The sequence below is a fragment of the Coenobita brevimanus genome, chromosome 74, assembly GCF_032717465.1.
Source record: "Coenobita brevimanus isolate Jiangsu-jjx chromosome 74, ASM3271746v2, whole genome shotgun sequence".
In the NCBI taxonomy this organism is placed as follows: domain Eukaryota; kingdom Metazoa; phylum Arthropoda; class Malacostraca; order Decapoda; family Coenobitidae; genus Coenobita; species Coenobita brevimanus.
Genome location: NC_137027.1, coordinates 5151387 through 5165875, shown reverse-complemented (window position 1 = coordinate 5165875; position 14489 = coordinate 5151387). Strand labels below are relative to the sequence as shown.

General features: G+C 40.7%; 1 protein-coding gene across 1 annotated transcript in view; it reads left to right on the top strand.

Moving 5' to 3' along the window:
• Positions 1-5004: 5004 nt before the first annotated feature.
• Positions 5005-14489, top strand: part of LOC145407772 (uncharacterized) — a 161239-nt gene continuing 151754 nt past the window's right edge. The window contains exon 1 of the mRNA XM_080278641.1: positions 5005-5959. Coding sequence (XP_080134767.1) covers positions 5158-5959 — 802 coding nt within the window. The 5' untranslated portion in view covers positions 5005-5157. The remainder of the gene's footprint in view (positions 5960-14489) is intronic.

Genomic DNA, 14489 nt, shown 5'->3' with positions numbered 1-14489 from the left:
TCCTAAAATTAAATCCCAAAATAACCCAATACTTTCTTACAAGGGAGTACTGTTATCACTTCCATCCTCAAGGGGACGCTGCAGCTGGTCCACAGGTCTTCCAAGCACAATACAAGAGGTCGGAGAAGACGATGGGAATAAAAAAGAAGTCCCCCTGAATCTTATACTTAATAATACTTTCATATATAAGAGTACTGTTATCATCGCCATCCACCAAGGAATCCGGCTGCCAATCCAGATGCTTCACAAGACCTCGAGATGCAACACATAGGGGTAAAAAAGAAGCCTTCCTAGACTAAAACCTCACTGCAGTTCAATACTTTCTTACATATATACATTTTTTTTATGTGTCCGACTCTGGGCATAGGCTTCATAGCCTGCTCTCAAGGCCCAGTAGTCCTCCTACATACCATACACCTCTACATGTCACCACTTCGGTGCTAACACCCACCGTCCATATTGAATACATGCTAGGGCTGTCTCATACAGGACTGGTGTATTGGTATTAGCGGGGGTATTTTTACGACATGTAGGCGGGTCTTCTGGTAGATCTGTTAAGTCTGATTTTAAGAAATTCAAAGCCTTAAACTGTACCTTGCCCCAGCCGGGATCTGAACATGGGTCGGGTAGGACTGCAGGCCACCTCTCTACCGACGAAGCCACCGCCTCCCCATCATCATCATCATCATCATCATCTTCATCACCATCGTCATCATCATCATCATCATCATCATCATCATCATCATCGTCTGGGGAAATCTGCCACTAATCGACATGTTTGACAAGTCTTCGAGGGTCAGCTAAAAATATGGGAGTAAAAGAAGTTCTAAACCTTACATTCAGCGTGATTTAAGGCCTCCATAATTATGTGGGGGTGCTATCATCATCTTTATCATCATCACCATCATCTCCCGCCGTATATGGCGGTATTATCATCATCATCATCATCGAGGGAGCTGAATAAATTACAAAACAGACATCATATAGACGGGGTTAATGAGCTGGCTGAAAAGATGGAGACAAAAGGAACCTGACTGTCCTAAACCTAGTCCTCAGTACAACCTAATGCTTTCATATATGTGAGTACAGTATCATCATCGTCATCAGCTGCAGGTACAATCTCACAAGTCTTCTAGGTTCAATACAAGGGCGGGTTAAAAAGATGGGGACAAAAAGCAACTCTCCTAAACCCAGTCCTCAGTCTAACCTAATGCCTCCTTATTCGGGAGTACGGTATTATCACCATCATCACCATCTCCAGTTATGCTTCACAACTCTTCGAGGCTCAATACAAGGGGGAGCTAAAAAGACGGCTATAAAAAAAGAAAAAAAAAATGCCTCCAAGTCTAAACCCGTCTCAAGCCCCAAATCCCAGGCGTAAGTGTTTCCACCCTCCGCCCGCCAAAGTGCAGAAAGAGCTTAACACATTCTGCCTAAGTACGTAAGGTTAATTTTTTTTTTTTTTCCCCCGTGCTTTTACTAGGTGACTTTATTTAGCCTGAGAGAGAGTTTTCGTGCTGGATGGCTTTGACACGGGCTTCATTAACCCCTTCAATACGAGATGCGTTTCCTCAGCATGAACAAAATCGTCTGGTAATAGCAAGATTAAAATTACATCAGTAAGGTGAGGTGCCTAACTCCATCTAAGTACGTTTATTTCCACTGAATTCTCGGCCATTACCAGATTTTATGCAGCTTGTGAGAACCCCCTGGTACTGAAGAGGTTGATGAAGGCTGTATTTCAGTTAACCTCACCTGTTAGAAAAGTGTATCCAAAGCCGAATAAAATCGTCTGAATATGGCAAGAGGAAATTAAATAACACGTCCTCTGACTGAAGGGGTTAATGGGGCTATGTCCAACCCCTCCAGTTGGAAAAAGTGCCCCAAAAGCTGAATAAAATCGTCTGGATATATCAAGACTGGAAAACAAAATAGCCTGGATATATCTAGACTGGAAAACAAAATCGTCTGGATACATCAAGACTGGAAAACAAAATCGTCTGGATACACCAAGACTGGAAAACAAAATCGTCTGGATATATCAAGACTGGAAAACAAAATCGCATGGATATATCAAGAAAGGAAAACAAAATCGCATGGATATATCAAGAAAGGAAAACAAAATCGCATGGATATATCAAGACTGGAAAACAAAATCGCCTCCTCTTTGCTGAAGGGGGTTAGGCTATTCACAAAAACGAACTAGTGGGTAATGAAGGCCTTATAACCCCCTCTCCAGTTACAAAATGGTCCCTTACTATGAATAAAATCGCCTGAAAATAGCAAGAGCGAAATAAAAAGGCGACGTCCTCTGGCTGAAAGGGGGGGTTAACCGCAAGAAAAGAACTGATATTACAGGACGAAGTTACAAAGTCGAGACGCTCAATTCCGCGAAGGAAGTTGTTAGCAAGAAGGGATAATACTGCAGTCCCCCCTTTTCACCCCCCTTTGGCCCCCCCCGCCCCTCCCCCTGACCTCCCTCTGCCCTCCCCTCCCCTCCCCCATTCCTTTCCCCCCCCCCACTAGACGTACCTCGCTGTTTTTATGGCCAACTTCAGTATCACATTCAATTATACGTTCATCCGTTCCAAATTACCATGGAGGACGAGGATGGGGCCCATAAAAAAATTGGAGAGAGAGAGAGAGAAAGAGAGAGAGAGAGAGAGAGAGAGAGAGAGAGAGAGAGAGATGGGGGGGGGTCCCTACAAGCTGGAAAAAAAAAAAAATAGTCTGGAAATGGTAAGAACGAACCGAAGAGAGGCATCCCCTTGCTGGAGGTCAACAAAGTTTATGAAGTTGGGGACCTTAATTTTCCCTCTTGCAACCCCAGACTCACCTGAATGTACACTCGGTGGACTACAGGCTTAAGTTCTTCTTCTGCCGTCCACCGTCCTCATTTCGAGGGCTAGGGATGTAAATGCGACACGATTGTATAACCAGCTAGTTGAGCCTTCTGGTTATATCAGTGCCACCACACGAAGGGGTCCCTCTCCAGCACCCTACTCAAGCTTAAGAGGTAAATGCAGGGGTCTTAGTGCCCTAGTAATGGAGGGATTAGTGAAGGCTGAGCGAAATCGTCTGGAAATAACATAAATGAAAAGCATGAATGAAATTGAAAGGGAAGTCCTCTGAGGTAAAATTTAAGAAGGTTTGTAAATACTAGAAGGCGAGGAGCTGCAACGCCTGTTATTTAGCGTGATTCATGTCCGGTCCCTCCCTCCAAGCTGTACATAAACGTCTGAAGATAGCAAGAGTGAACCGTCCTGTGGCTGAAGCTAAAGAATGCTTGTAAATATAGGAACCTCCTTGCCTTGCCAGTAGAGAGATTAATGAAGGCTGTATCAAAAAATAATCTCTCCTAAACTAAGTGCAACTGTTTAGACCCAGCAAGAATGAATCGAAAGAAACGCCCTGAAGCTGAAGAAAGTTATAAAATACTGGAAGGGAAGGGGAGAACTTTATCCAACCCTTCCACTTAAAAAAGTCAAACTCCAAGCTAAATCGAGTGGCCCGGATATGGCAAGAACGAACCGAAGAAGACGTTTTCAAGCTCAAGAAGTTTTATACATATGGGGTGGCTATTAAAGCCTGTATCTAGCTCTTTTCCCCCTCCAACTTGAAGAAAATCGTCTGAACATATTGGAAGGGACGTCCCCCTGCATGAAACCCCCCTGAAACGTAAATTGGGGAATCTGAGTGCTCCGGAGTGGCGGGATCAGTGCCTTAACAGTGGAAAAAATAAGCCCAATAAAATCGTCTTAAGATGGTGAGAACAAACCGAAAAAGAGACGTCCTGAAACAGGCAAATTCTGCTGACTGAGAAGATGCAAGGGGTATCTTTATGTTGATTCTCTCCTCTTGAAATGTACGAAATCGTCTGGTGATGGCAAGAACGAACTGAAAGACGTCCTGAAAAAAAAATTAGTAAGTTCAGAGACGCAGGGAGCACTAACACATGCCATCTAGTGTGTTTCTTGACAGTTCTTTGCTTCTAGTTCAAGAAATCTCTCCTAAAATCGTCTAGAGATACCAAGAACGAATGAAAGACGGGCTCGAAAGAAAGTCAGTAAATTCTAAGATGCGAGATGCTACAACGCGTTCTAGTTATCGCTTTCTCCCTCCAGCAAAGAAAAAAAAATTCCAAAAATCGTCTGAAGATACCAAATATGAATGAAAGACGTCCTCAAAGAAGGTTAATAAATTAATGGATTAAGAAGAGCTGCAAACGCGAGTCATCTGGCGTGATTCATGTCGATTTTCAAAAAATCTTTCCTAAAATCATCTACAAATAGCAAGAACGAACCGAAAGAGAGACGTCCTCAAGGAAAGTTGGTAAGGTCAGGGATGCGAGGAGCTGCAACGCGTGTCATCTAGCGTGATTCATGCCGGTTGGCTCCCTCCAGTAAGGCCCGCCAAGACGCCCCAACTTCGGAGCCAATTATCAGAAATTAGAACGCTGATTAAGGCGATTCTGGCCGCTAAGGAAAGAGAAAACAATGGGTCATGGCGGGCCGGGTTTCATTACCGGGGTCTGTTCCAATATGTTTCGATAATGTCTGCTTAATATTCACATTCGGGCCGCGGTGAGCCTCGGAATAACACATAATTAGGGGGCCGGTTATGGAAGTTTCTGCTTTTTAATTCGTAGTTGCCGGCAAAATTCGGAGGAATTTCAAAATGATTGTCCCTTAAGGTACATTACATACAAGTAGTCACCCATTTTCATTAAATTGCGCTCACTCCTAATATTTTCTCAGCATGGAATGAACTGAATTAATATCTTGATGTAATTTACTCTAATTATAGTTCAGTAGCCCATAATTCGCTTACCAATATGAACACGCCCGACGGTGGGCGGAGACGACGCCGCGCCGACCAATGGGCGTGCGGGGCGGGGCTTAAGGCTGGACCAATCACCGCTGAGCAGAGGAAAATGGCTCCTGAAAGATGGATTTGATGCATTCCGTGTTTGAGTTTGGCTTGTAGTGAAGGTAAATCTTGTTATGTCGGTTGTGATTTTAATGGTCTCCTAAGCGCGGCTGCATGCCAAGATGGGAGCATGTTGGAGCCCCAAGAGGACACTGGTAATGGAGAATACAGATTAGACGGAGGTGTGCGGTAGCGGCAGCCCGACACCAGGACGCGGCGCCGACCAGGATGACCGCCATGTCAGCAGAGGATCACGAGGAACTTCCCGTCGACGGGGTGCTCAGCCGCCAGGCCTCCCCGGCGCCGGCATCCCCCACCAGCCGCGCCAGGAGCAGCTCGCCTCTCGACCTCAGCCGGGATGAGGCCCTTCACGTACGACACCCAGACCCCCGCAGCCCAAAGGCACACCATGGTCGTCTCTCCTTCAGCATCTCCTCCCTGCTGGAATCCTCGGGGCGCGCGGCCGCCCTGCGCCACCGCCTACTGGAGGAGGGCAGCGAGTCCGATCGAGAGTGCGATGGCGGGTTCCCGGCGGACCTGGAGCCCCGCGGCCGACACAGTCACAGTGACCGGGACAGTGAGCGCTGTGAGAGGGACAGTGAGCGCAGTGAGAGAGAGCGTGAAGGGGACGACCGTGAAAGGTTGAGTTGCGGTGGTAGTGAGGCAGAAGGTGACGATGACGAAGGTGATGCGCGACCTTTCCAACCCTTCACATACACCCACATGCCCTTCATGGGTGCCGGCGGGCTGTTGCCGCCCTTTAACTTAATGCCGCCCATGAGCGCCGCCGCCGCCGCCGTGGCCGCCGGCCTGGGGTCGCAGGGGTCCCTAGGGCCCATAACTGGCCCCGGCAGTGTCATCAGGGTGCCTGCACACAGGCCTTCTGTGGGCGGCGCGGCGCCAGGTAGTGCTCTGGGAGCCATGTTGCCGCACATGGGCGGCGCACCGCTGCCCTGGCTGGCCGGACTCACGCCCCTAGAGCGCACGGCGGCCATGGCACATCACCTGTCAGCACTCTCGCCCATCACAGGTAAGACCACGTCTTGGTGCATAGTCGGTGTGAATGCCAGTGTGAAAATTTAGTGCCTCCGTCAGTAGCTGGATGGCGCTGTAACGCTTCGCCCGGGCGATAGTGTTGGGCCGGGCGGAGACACACACATCCCGCCCTTACACACACACACACACACACACACACACACACACACACACACACACACACACACACACACACACACACACACACACCAGTCCTCACCATACCTCACACAAATACCAACACTCATCCCATACCCTCACATAGGCCTACCATCTCTCAACCTCACACCACCACCTCATAACACCACCATACTCGAGTGTGGTCATGAGACAGCCTGTTGTGTGTCTTATTAAGTTATTTACCACTACCGACAGTAGTCAAGTAGATGAACTGTACTCACAAAATGAAGTGACGCCTATCGTGAACAAACAACCAACTCCGATCGAATCTATTTTTTCCTTACAGTTAACACAGATTCTGTATATTCTGTATGTGAGCGTAATTTATTTATAGTCTATTCTCTTGTATGAACAACTACCACATAACACAAACAGACAAGAATGAGTTGCATGAAAAATAAACATTATCATCACTATCATTTTCATTATTAACCTGGCTTTCCCAACTGAAGATGGGGTTAGGTAGGATCCAAAATCATCATCATCATCACCCTGACCCTTTTTCCCAGGTAATGACAAGGTAAGGTAGGTCACCAAAACAAGGACAGAGTACCCGCAAAGAACAAACACTCAAACAGTACTACGGAATCGCCCACTCCACTCCGCGGTTTTCAGAGCAGATAAAACATTCTAAAAAAAAAAAAAAAAGTAGTACACATAGGCATTTCCAATTCCCGACAGGATAAGTGCAACAGCGGAATATTTGTTTTAGTGTACCTGTGTGTGTTGTACTGCGGCCGCTACTACACCTACTCGCTCGCGCACACACATCCCTCAGGTACTGCTGTGTGTGTGTGTGTGTGTGTGTGTGAGTAATGTGTATCTGTTCGTTTGTTTGAAGGATGGGTGTTTGTTTGTTTTGAGTGTGTGTTCGAGTGCTTGGTTGTGGTGTTCGTTTTGTCGTGTGTTTTTGTGTAGGTTTCACTATTGCATGGTGCTGTGTTTATGGTTTAGCTTGGTGTGTGTGTGTGTGTGTGTGTTTGTGTGTGTGTGTGTGTGTGTGTGTGTGTGTTGTACCGACAATGTGCACACACACAAACACACACATACACACACACACACACACACACACACACACACACACACACACACACACATCCCTTAGGTAGTGTTCACATTGTGTGTGTGTGTGTGTGTGTGTGTGTGTGTGTGTGTGTGTGTGTGTGTGTGTGTGTGTGTGTGTGTGTGTGTGTGTGTGTGTGTGTGTTATACTCGCGCTACCACCTCTGTCCGCTCGCACACACATCCCTAAGGTGTTTTGGGTATGTATGTATGTGTGTGTGTGTGTGTGTGTGTGTGTGTGTGTGTGTGTGTGTGTGTGTGTGTGTGTGTGTGTGTGTGTGTGTGTGTGTGTGTGTGTGTTATAGGTGATACGTACATATTTCTCATACGGCCAGTGTGTTCTTTATTGTGCTCTGATGTACGTATGTGTTGCTGTGTTTTGCTGTGTGTACATTTATTCTTGTTTTGCAGTGTGTGTATGTTTGAGTCGCACCCAGAGTCTTCGTATGGGATATATCTTTATTTACAGCAAATACATATTATTATTTTTATTATTATTATTATTATTATTATTATTATTATTATTATTATTATTACTAGTTTATTTATTACTTACTCATTATTTATTCTTGCTATCTTTAGATTTACTTATTCACCTTAAATGAAATATTAATAACTGGAGAGGTTAGGCATAGACTTTATCGATTTCTTCTGTACTTTATTAACTTCTTCTCTGCTAATTCGTCTAAAAACGTCAGGTAGTAAGAAGAGCTGAGAGAACATTGCGTCTTTGGGCTGGAGGCTTTAAATTCTGATGGCTGATGTTTATTCTCTTTATTCTTGTCACTACTGTTAATTTCCATCATTTTGGGCATATCAATCTATTTAATTCCGTCAATAAGAGGGGTCTTAGTACAAAATTTAATCCATATATCGGTGGAAAGAATAAAAAGAATATGATGCCATAGTGAAGGAGTTGATAATGCTTTTTTTTTTTTCTCTCTATTCCTCAACCTCTTTCAGTCTCATGGCTCTGTTATTATTATTATTATTGTTGTTGTTTTTATTATTATTATTATTGTTTTTATTATTATTATTATTATTATTATTATTATTATTATTCACGCTACATTCCGACGAACTTCTTTCTCATCCTCAACCCCTTCAATCTTAGGACGTATTCCTGTTCTAGTCATGCTTCCCTTCAATTCAGACGATTTTATTCAGCTTAAGAGAGAGATTTTTTCGAACGGGGGGGGGGTAGACACAGCCTTGATTAATCCCTTCAATTAATCCCCTTCCCAGTGTCCAATAAAATCGCCTGGAGGCAGTAAAACAAAAAGAATAAACTCCAAATATGACGTCACTGAGAGGCCAAATCAGGAAGGCTTTTATTGAGAAGTAAAACCTGAATAAAGAAAGATAAAAGAAGTAAGTGGGATTTATTAATTTTTATTCCCTTTAATCGGGAGAAGTACCGTCTTTTTTTAATAGATATTTTCAGACGATTTTATTCAGCTCAGGAGACTACGAACTGAAGGGAGATGACACAACCGTCTATAAAAAAAAGTAATGATAATAATAATAATAATAATAATAATAGTGCCGTACGTCGTCGGAATAAATAGATTCATTTTCTGATCTTTCATTTTTTTAATTCATTCACATACATTTACACCTTGATTAATATCTTTATCAATTACTTATTTTTATATATTTTTGCATTATTTATTCATCTATGTATATGATGGTCTTGCATAGGTTCAAATCCCCCAGATGGCTCCCTAACACCTCTTCCTAAGCGATTTATTTTCAATTATTACGTAATAACTTTGCCGTCCTCTACCGTGTTACTTAAATCAGTCCAATATCACCATACTCTGCATCAATGGCGAACACAACGATATTAGCCACCCGTACCCGAAAAATAAGTCGGTGAGGAAGAGGTGTTAGGGCCCAGGATATTTAAGGGTAGATGACCAGTTCCCTACCCCTTAGTGGCATTCCGTGGCTAAAAAAATCCTGATACTTTTTTGGTGGGATCGAACCATAGCCTGTCACTCCCAAGGGGGCGCCCTGACCCACTAAACCACCGGAGGCCTGTAATTTTTTTTCTCATTATTTACTTGCCTATGTCTACTTTATTCGGATATTTTCATTTTTTAGCGGTTATTGTATTTATCTGTTTTCCAAGCGGTAATGAATTTATCTATTTTCCTAGCGGGTATTGTATTTATCTATTTTCCTAGCGGCTATTGTATTTATCTATTTTAAAAGTATATTGTGTTTATCTATTTCCCTATTAGTATCGTATTTATCTATTTTCCTATCACTGTTGCATTTATCTATTTTCCTATCGGGTATTGTATTTATCTGTTTTCCTGTCTATCGGGTATTCTATTCATCTATTTTCCTATCAGTATTGTATTTATTTATTTTCCTATCGGGTATTGTATTTATCTATCTTTTCCTTATGTGGTTGGGTAATTTTTTCAGATTTTGGTAATTCACTTAAAAAAAAAAAAAAAGCTTGTTTCCTCCTACCTTTGTTACCTATTTAATTATCTTTTTAATAAACATATTTTCTTTCTCACGTGGGCCTATTATGTATCTTTTTTTTTCTCTCATTTAATGGGTAATTTCTTTATTTAGATATTTATGTACTCTGCTTATTTCAGTTATTTCAATTAGACCCGAATTTTTATACCTGAGTATTATTATTATTATTATTATTATTATTATTATTATTATTATTATTATTTCACTGATTTCATCAATCCATACTCTCACTATCCCTTAACTCATCTACATTTACATTTTACATTTTGCCGGATTGCGTCATTCATTTAGACATTTGCATATTCATGTTATTCACGTAATGAATGAGTCTCTCTTACCTAAGCAATTATTAAAATTATTTACGCGTTTTTAAATTTATGCCAGTCCTTTCATTGTTTATTTAGGCGACATTTATTTTATGGGAATTATCGTTAACTTACGTTTTATATATTAACATGTATGTCTGTCTCTCTATCTATCTGTTTATCTATCTTTCTATATCTATTAATCTATCTGCCTATTTATCTATCTATTTATCTAACTCGTTATTAATCTATCTGTCTATCTGTTTATCTACATGAAAATAAGTCTAGTTCAACCCTCTTAAGCTCCTATGTCTCGCTCTCGTCTGAATAATTTCGCCTGGTGTTTGCTGGAACGCAGTACTAGAGTTGCCCCTACCATGAGATGGTTCTTGACAAGGCATTAACATTCCCAGAGTCCAATTCTCACTCACAGACTACGGTTCTCATCACAGACTCCGGTTCTCACTCACCTCCCAAGGTAATCGCGTGTCTCGTTACCTGGAATAATTACTAGAAAAGACGCAAGGACGAGGAAGATTATTTTCGTCTTATCTTTAAATTACTAGTATTTACCTCCGTCACCAAAATTTTTCTAATGTAAATCGCTAGTTAGCTGGTTCACACGCATCTTTTAACATCTTAATTTCCTTGTTCTAATCTACAGTCTTCGTATTTCAGAGACTATGTTATGATTTGTATGAATATATTTTTACATACTGCCATATAATTTCGTTACCTCCTTGCATATTTTTACGTGTCAGTGTCCATGTTTGTTTTTACCAGTGAATGTCTACATGTTAATGGCTAATATGTTTGTTCATATTCATAATTATTCACATTAGTATTCATTTCATATATATATTTACTCATTTACATGCTACAACATCTCAGCGGTTAGTTTGTTGGCTAATTTACAAAGTTTTACATATTAGTGTTGCTCATCCCTATTTACCGAGGCATTTATATATTAACACCAATTTTGTATACTTGCCTACATATTACAGATTGGCAGGTGGTTTGTTTAATGAGCTAGTTTCCATATTATGACACGACACGGGCTATTTTGCTGGGCTTCTTGCACGACTTTCCTGGTTAATAAGTAGTGCAAGATTTCCGCCATTTTTAGGATTGTAATTTTGAGGTTAATTACCATCATATTTTAACCTTTTCACCACCACCATCACCACCGCCACCATTTGTGTCATTATTATCCTCCTCCATCCCCTCCTCCTCCTCCTCCTCCTCCTCCTTTATCATCTGCAGAAATCTTTGAAATTTTGTTGTAATAATATAGTGTACCATCGAATAAATTATAAAATATTAATTGACGACTTACTGTTTTCTCTTAAGCATTCAGTACAGTACGAATAATTTAATAGTTATAATAAGGGTTTCCCAGTTATAGTCCTTTTACGTTAACTTGGCCCAGACTTTTATCCTTTGGCATTTTATTTCACGTAACCCAGTGGCAAAAAAGAGATGGTACTATGTTGGCTTTTCATCCTTTCTGTTGCACTTCTTCGTGACTAGCATCGTTTCCCTGTGGTAATATCTTGTTATGGCTCGGTATTCAAGATGGAGGGATGGAAATTTTAAGCCAGGTTAGAGTAAGAAGAGTATAGTACATATTACACATACGAGCTTTTCTGACACTGCGGAATATATTAGAAGTGTACTAACCTGGTCACTGATATTACCGGCACAACTGATATTACATTGATAGTGAAAGTGATAGTACAACAACAATAAACACAACAACAACAATAACGACACAAATACCAACAACAATACTACCATTACTACCACCACCACTACTACTACTACTACTACTACTACTACTACTATTACTACCATACTACTACTACTACTAATGATAATGCCAGCAACAAATCTACCCTCACCAACAAGTACATTTAACAACAACAAAATCAACAACACGAGTCTCACTGAAAAATGTAAATAAATAACTAAACAATGCAAATGCAGTGGGGTCTGTGGCCGGAAGAGGTAGTTCTGGCCCCATAAACAAACAACAATAATAATAAAAACAAAAAACAATAACAATAACAACATAAGCATTTATAAGGAAAAAGAAATAACTATAAAATGCAACAACAACAACAATAACAACAACAACAACAACAACAACGACTATCAAAAGCACAATTGACAAACAAAAAACAAAAAGAAAAAAAAGAAAAAAGAAAAGGAGTATAACTGGCTTTCGTGTGTGTGTGTGTGTGTGTGTGTGTGTGTGTGTGTGTGTGTGTGTGTGTGTGTGTAGAGAAGCATATCGGTGACCATAGGGTTGGAAGTCTCGGGCCTTTATAAATATTTCGGCTCTCTATGACCGGCCGTAGTTGCTGCCGAGGTGGTGTATTGTCGGCACGAGTGGATGGATAGATAGATAGATAGATAGATAGATAGACAGATAGACAGATAGATAGATTGACTGATTGATTGATAGACAGACAGATAGATAGACAGACATTTGAAGCGATGGGTAGACATTTGGGACTGTCACGATAGATAGATAGACAGACAGATAGACAGACAGACAGACAGACAGACAGACAGACAGGTAGATAGATAAATAGACAGACAGACAGAGGATAGTGGACGTTAGACAGAGATTGAGATTGTCAGATGGATAAAGAAATAGAGGACTGTATACACTAGATGGCATTTTTCTTTTTCTTTTTTGTTTTTAATTCGTAAATAGGTACAGACTAGGCAGTTCGTTCCCAGAAGCCCGCCAGCCCTTCTCCGCGCAACAGATGGCGTTAACCTCATCACGTCACAACTGGATGACTAAGCGATGGATAGAAGGATAGAGGAATGAGTGAATAGATGACGGATAGCAGGATAGAGGAATGAGGGGATAGATGATGGATAGAAGGATAGAGGAATGAGGGGATAGCTACAGTAGAGATAGAGAGATTATTAAGAAATTTACAGAGACAGACTGGATACTGGGAAACGTGGTATGGGTTTAGATAATTTTGGAGAGATAACTGATAGGAACTGAGATATACAAATGATAATATAATGACAGAAATAAGCAAGAATAAAACAGAGATAACGTCCTTGTATTGAATGAGTTAATCTGTTCAGGCCAAGGTAGTCTCCCCACAGAAGAACAAAATCTCTAAACGGGAATAAATAAAAATAAATAAAATAAGTAAATAAGTAAATGAAATAATAACCATAAAGAGAGAAGGGAAGAAAAAAACAGATAAATAAAATAAATGGAAGAGATAAAATAAGAAATAAATAAATGAAGTAACAAATAAATAGATAAATAAATCAATAAATAAATAAAAGGTGTTAAGGCGCTGAGGCAGGGTTAATGGAGACTTTAATCCCTTTACTACAGGAGTTTATTTCTAAGGTGGGTAAGCTGCCAGGAATAAATCTATCTATCTATCTAGCTGCCTATCTATCTATCCATCTATCTATCTATATAAATCACTACAGAACTGAAGCGGTTGACTACGACTGATTTTCCATTAGGCGAATAAATAATCTGGCGGGTAAAAAAAAAAAAAAAAAAAAGATACCACAGAAGGAATGGAGTTAATCCCAAAATTCCCTTAGCTATGGCCAGAAAATTTCGTACTGTATTCCAGATAACGCTGAACAATTTTATTTAATGCTGGGAAATTCACTAACGCTAAATAAATAAATAAAATACATAAAATAATTAAAAAAAAATAGATAAATATGGCCACGACGATAATTCTAGCTGATAACTGGGAAAATATGTACGTTATTCCACTTAACACCAGACGATTTTATTTGCATCAGAAAAATCCATCCGAACTAAAAAAAAAAAAAATGGAAACTGTCTGTCTGTCTGTCTCTCTCTCTTTCTCTCTCTCTCTCTCTCTCTCTCTCTCTCTCTCTCTCTATCTATCTATCTATCTATCTATCTATATAATTCTTACTATTTTAGAAGACTTTTTTAATATATATTTTTTTCTTACAACTGTCAAGCCTTTTTATTGGGTCAGTAGAGAGGTGGACGTATTAATGATGGTTATATAGAGCCTCTAGAAAAAATAATAAATTTAATCTTAATATAATCGTCATGAGTAAAAAAAAAAAAAAAAAAAACATGAAAAACTGCATTGAAGAAGTTGATGGGGGAAAATTACAATAAAAAAAATAAATACTGCAGTGAAGGATCACAGGGAGACTAATATCAACAGAGATTAAGAGAAATCATGAGAGATTGAACACTGGTAATGATGACAACAGTGAATCCAGTCTCTCTCTCTCTCTCTCTCTCTCTCTCTCTCTCTCTCTCTCTTACCACGCCTCCCTCATACAAGTCTCAAAATCCCACCCTCTTCCACCCTCCCATCGCCCTTACCATCCACTCATACGATGGACACTAAGCCTAACCAATCATCAAAAAGGTCTAGGTATGGACGACGTGGAATTGTTCTTTAAGTGCCGTAAATCTTCGTTCTTAGT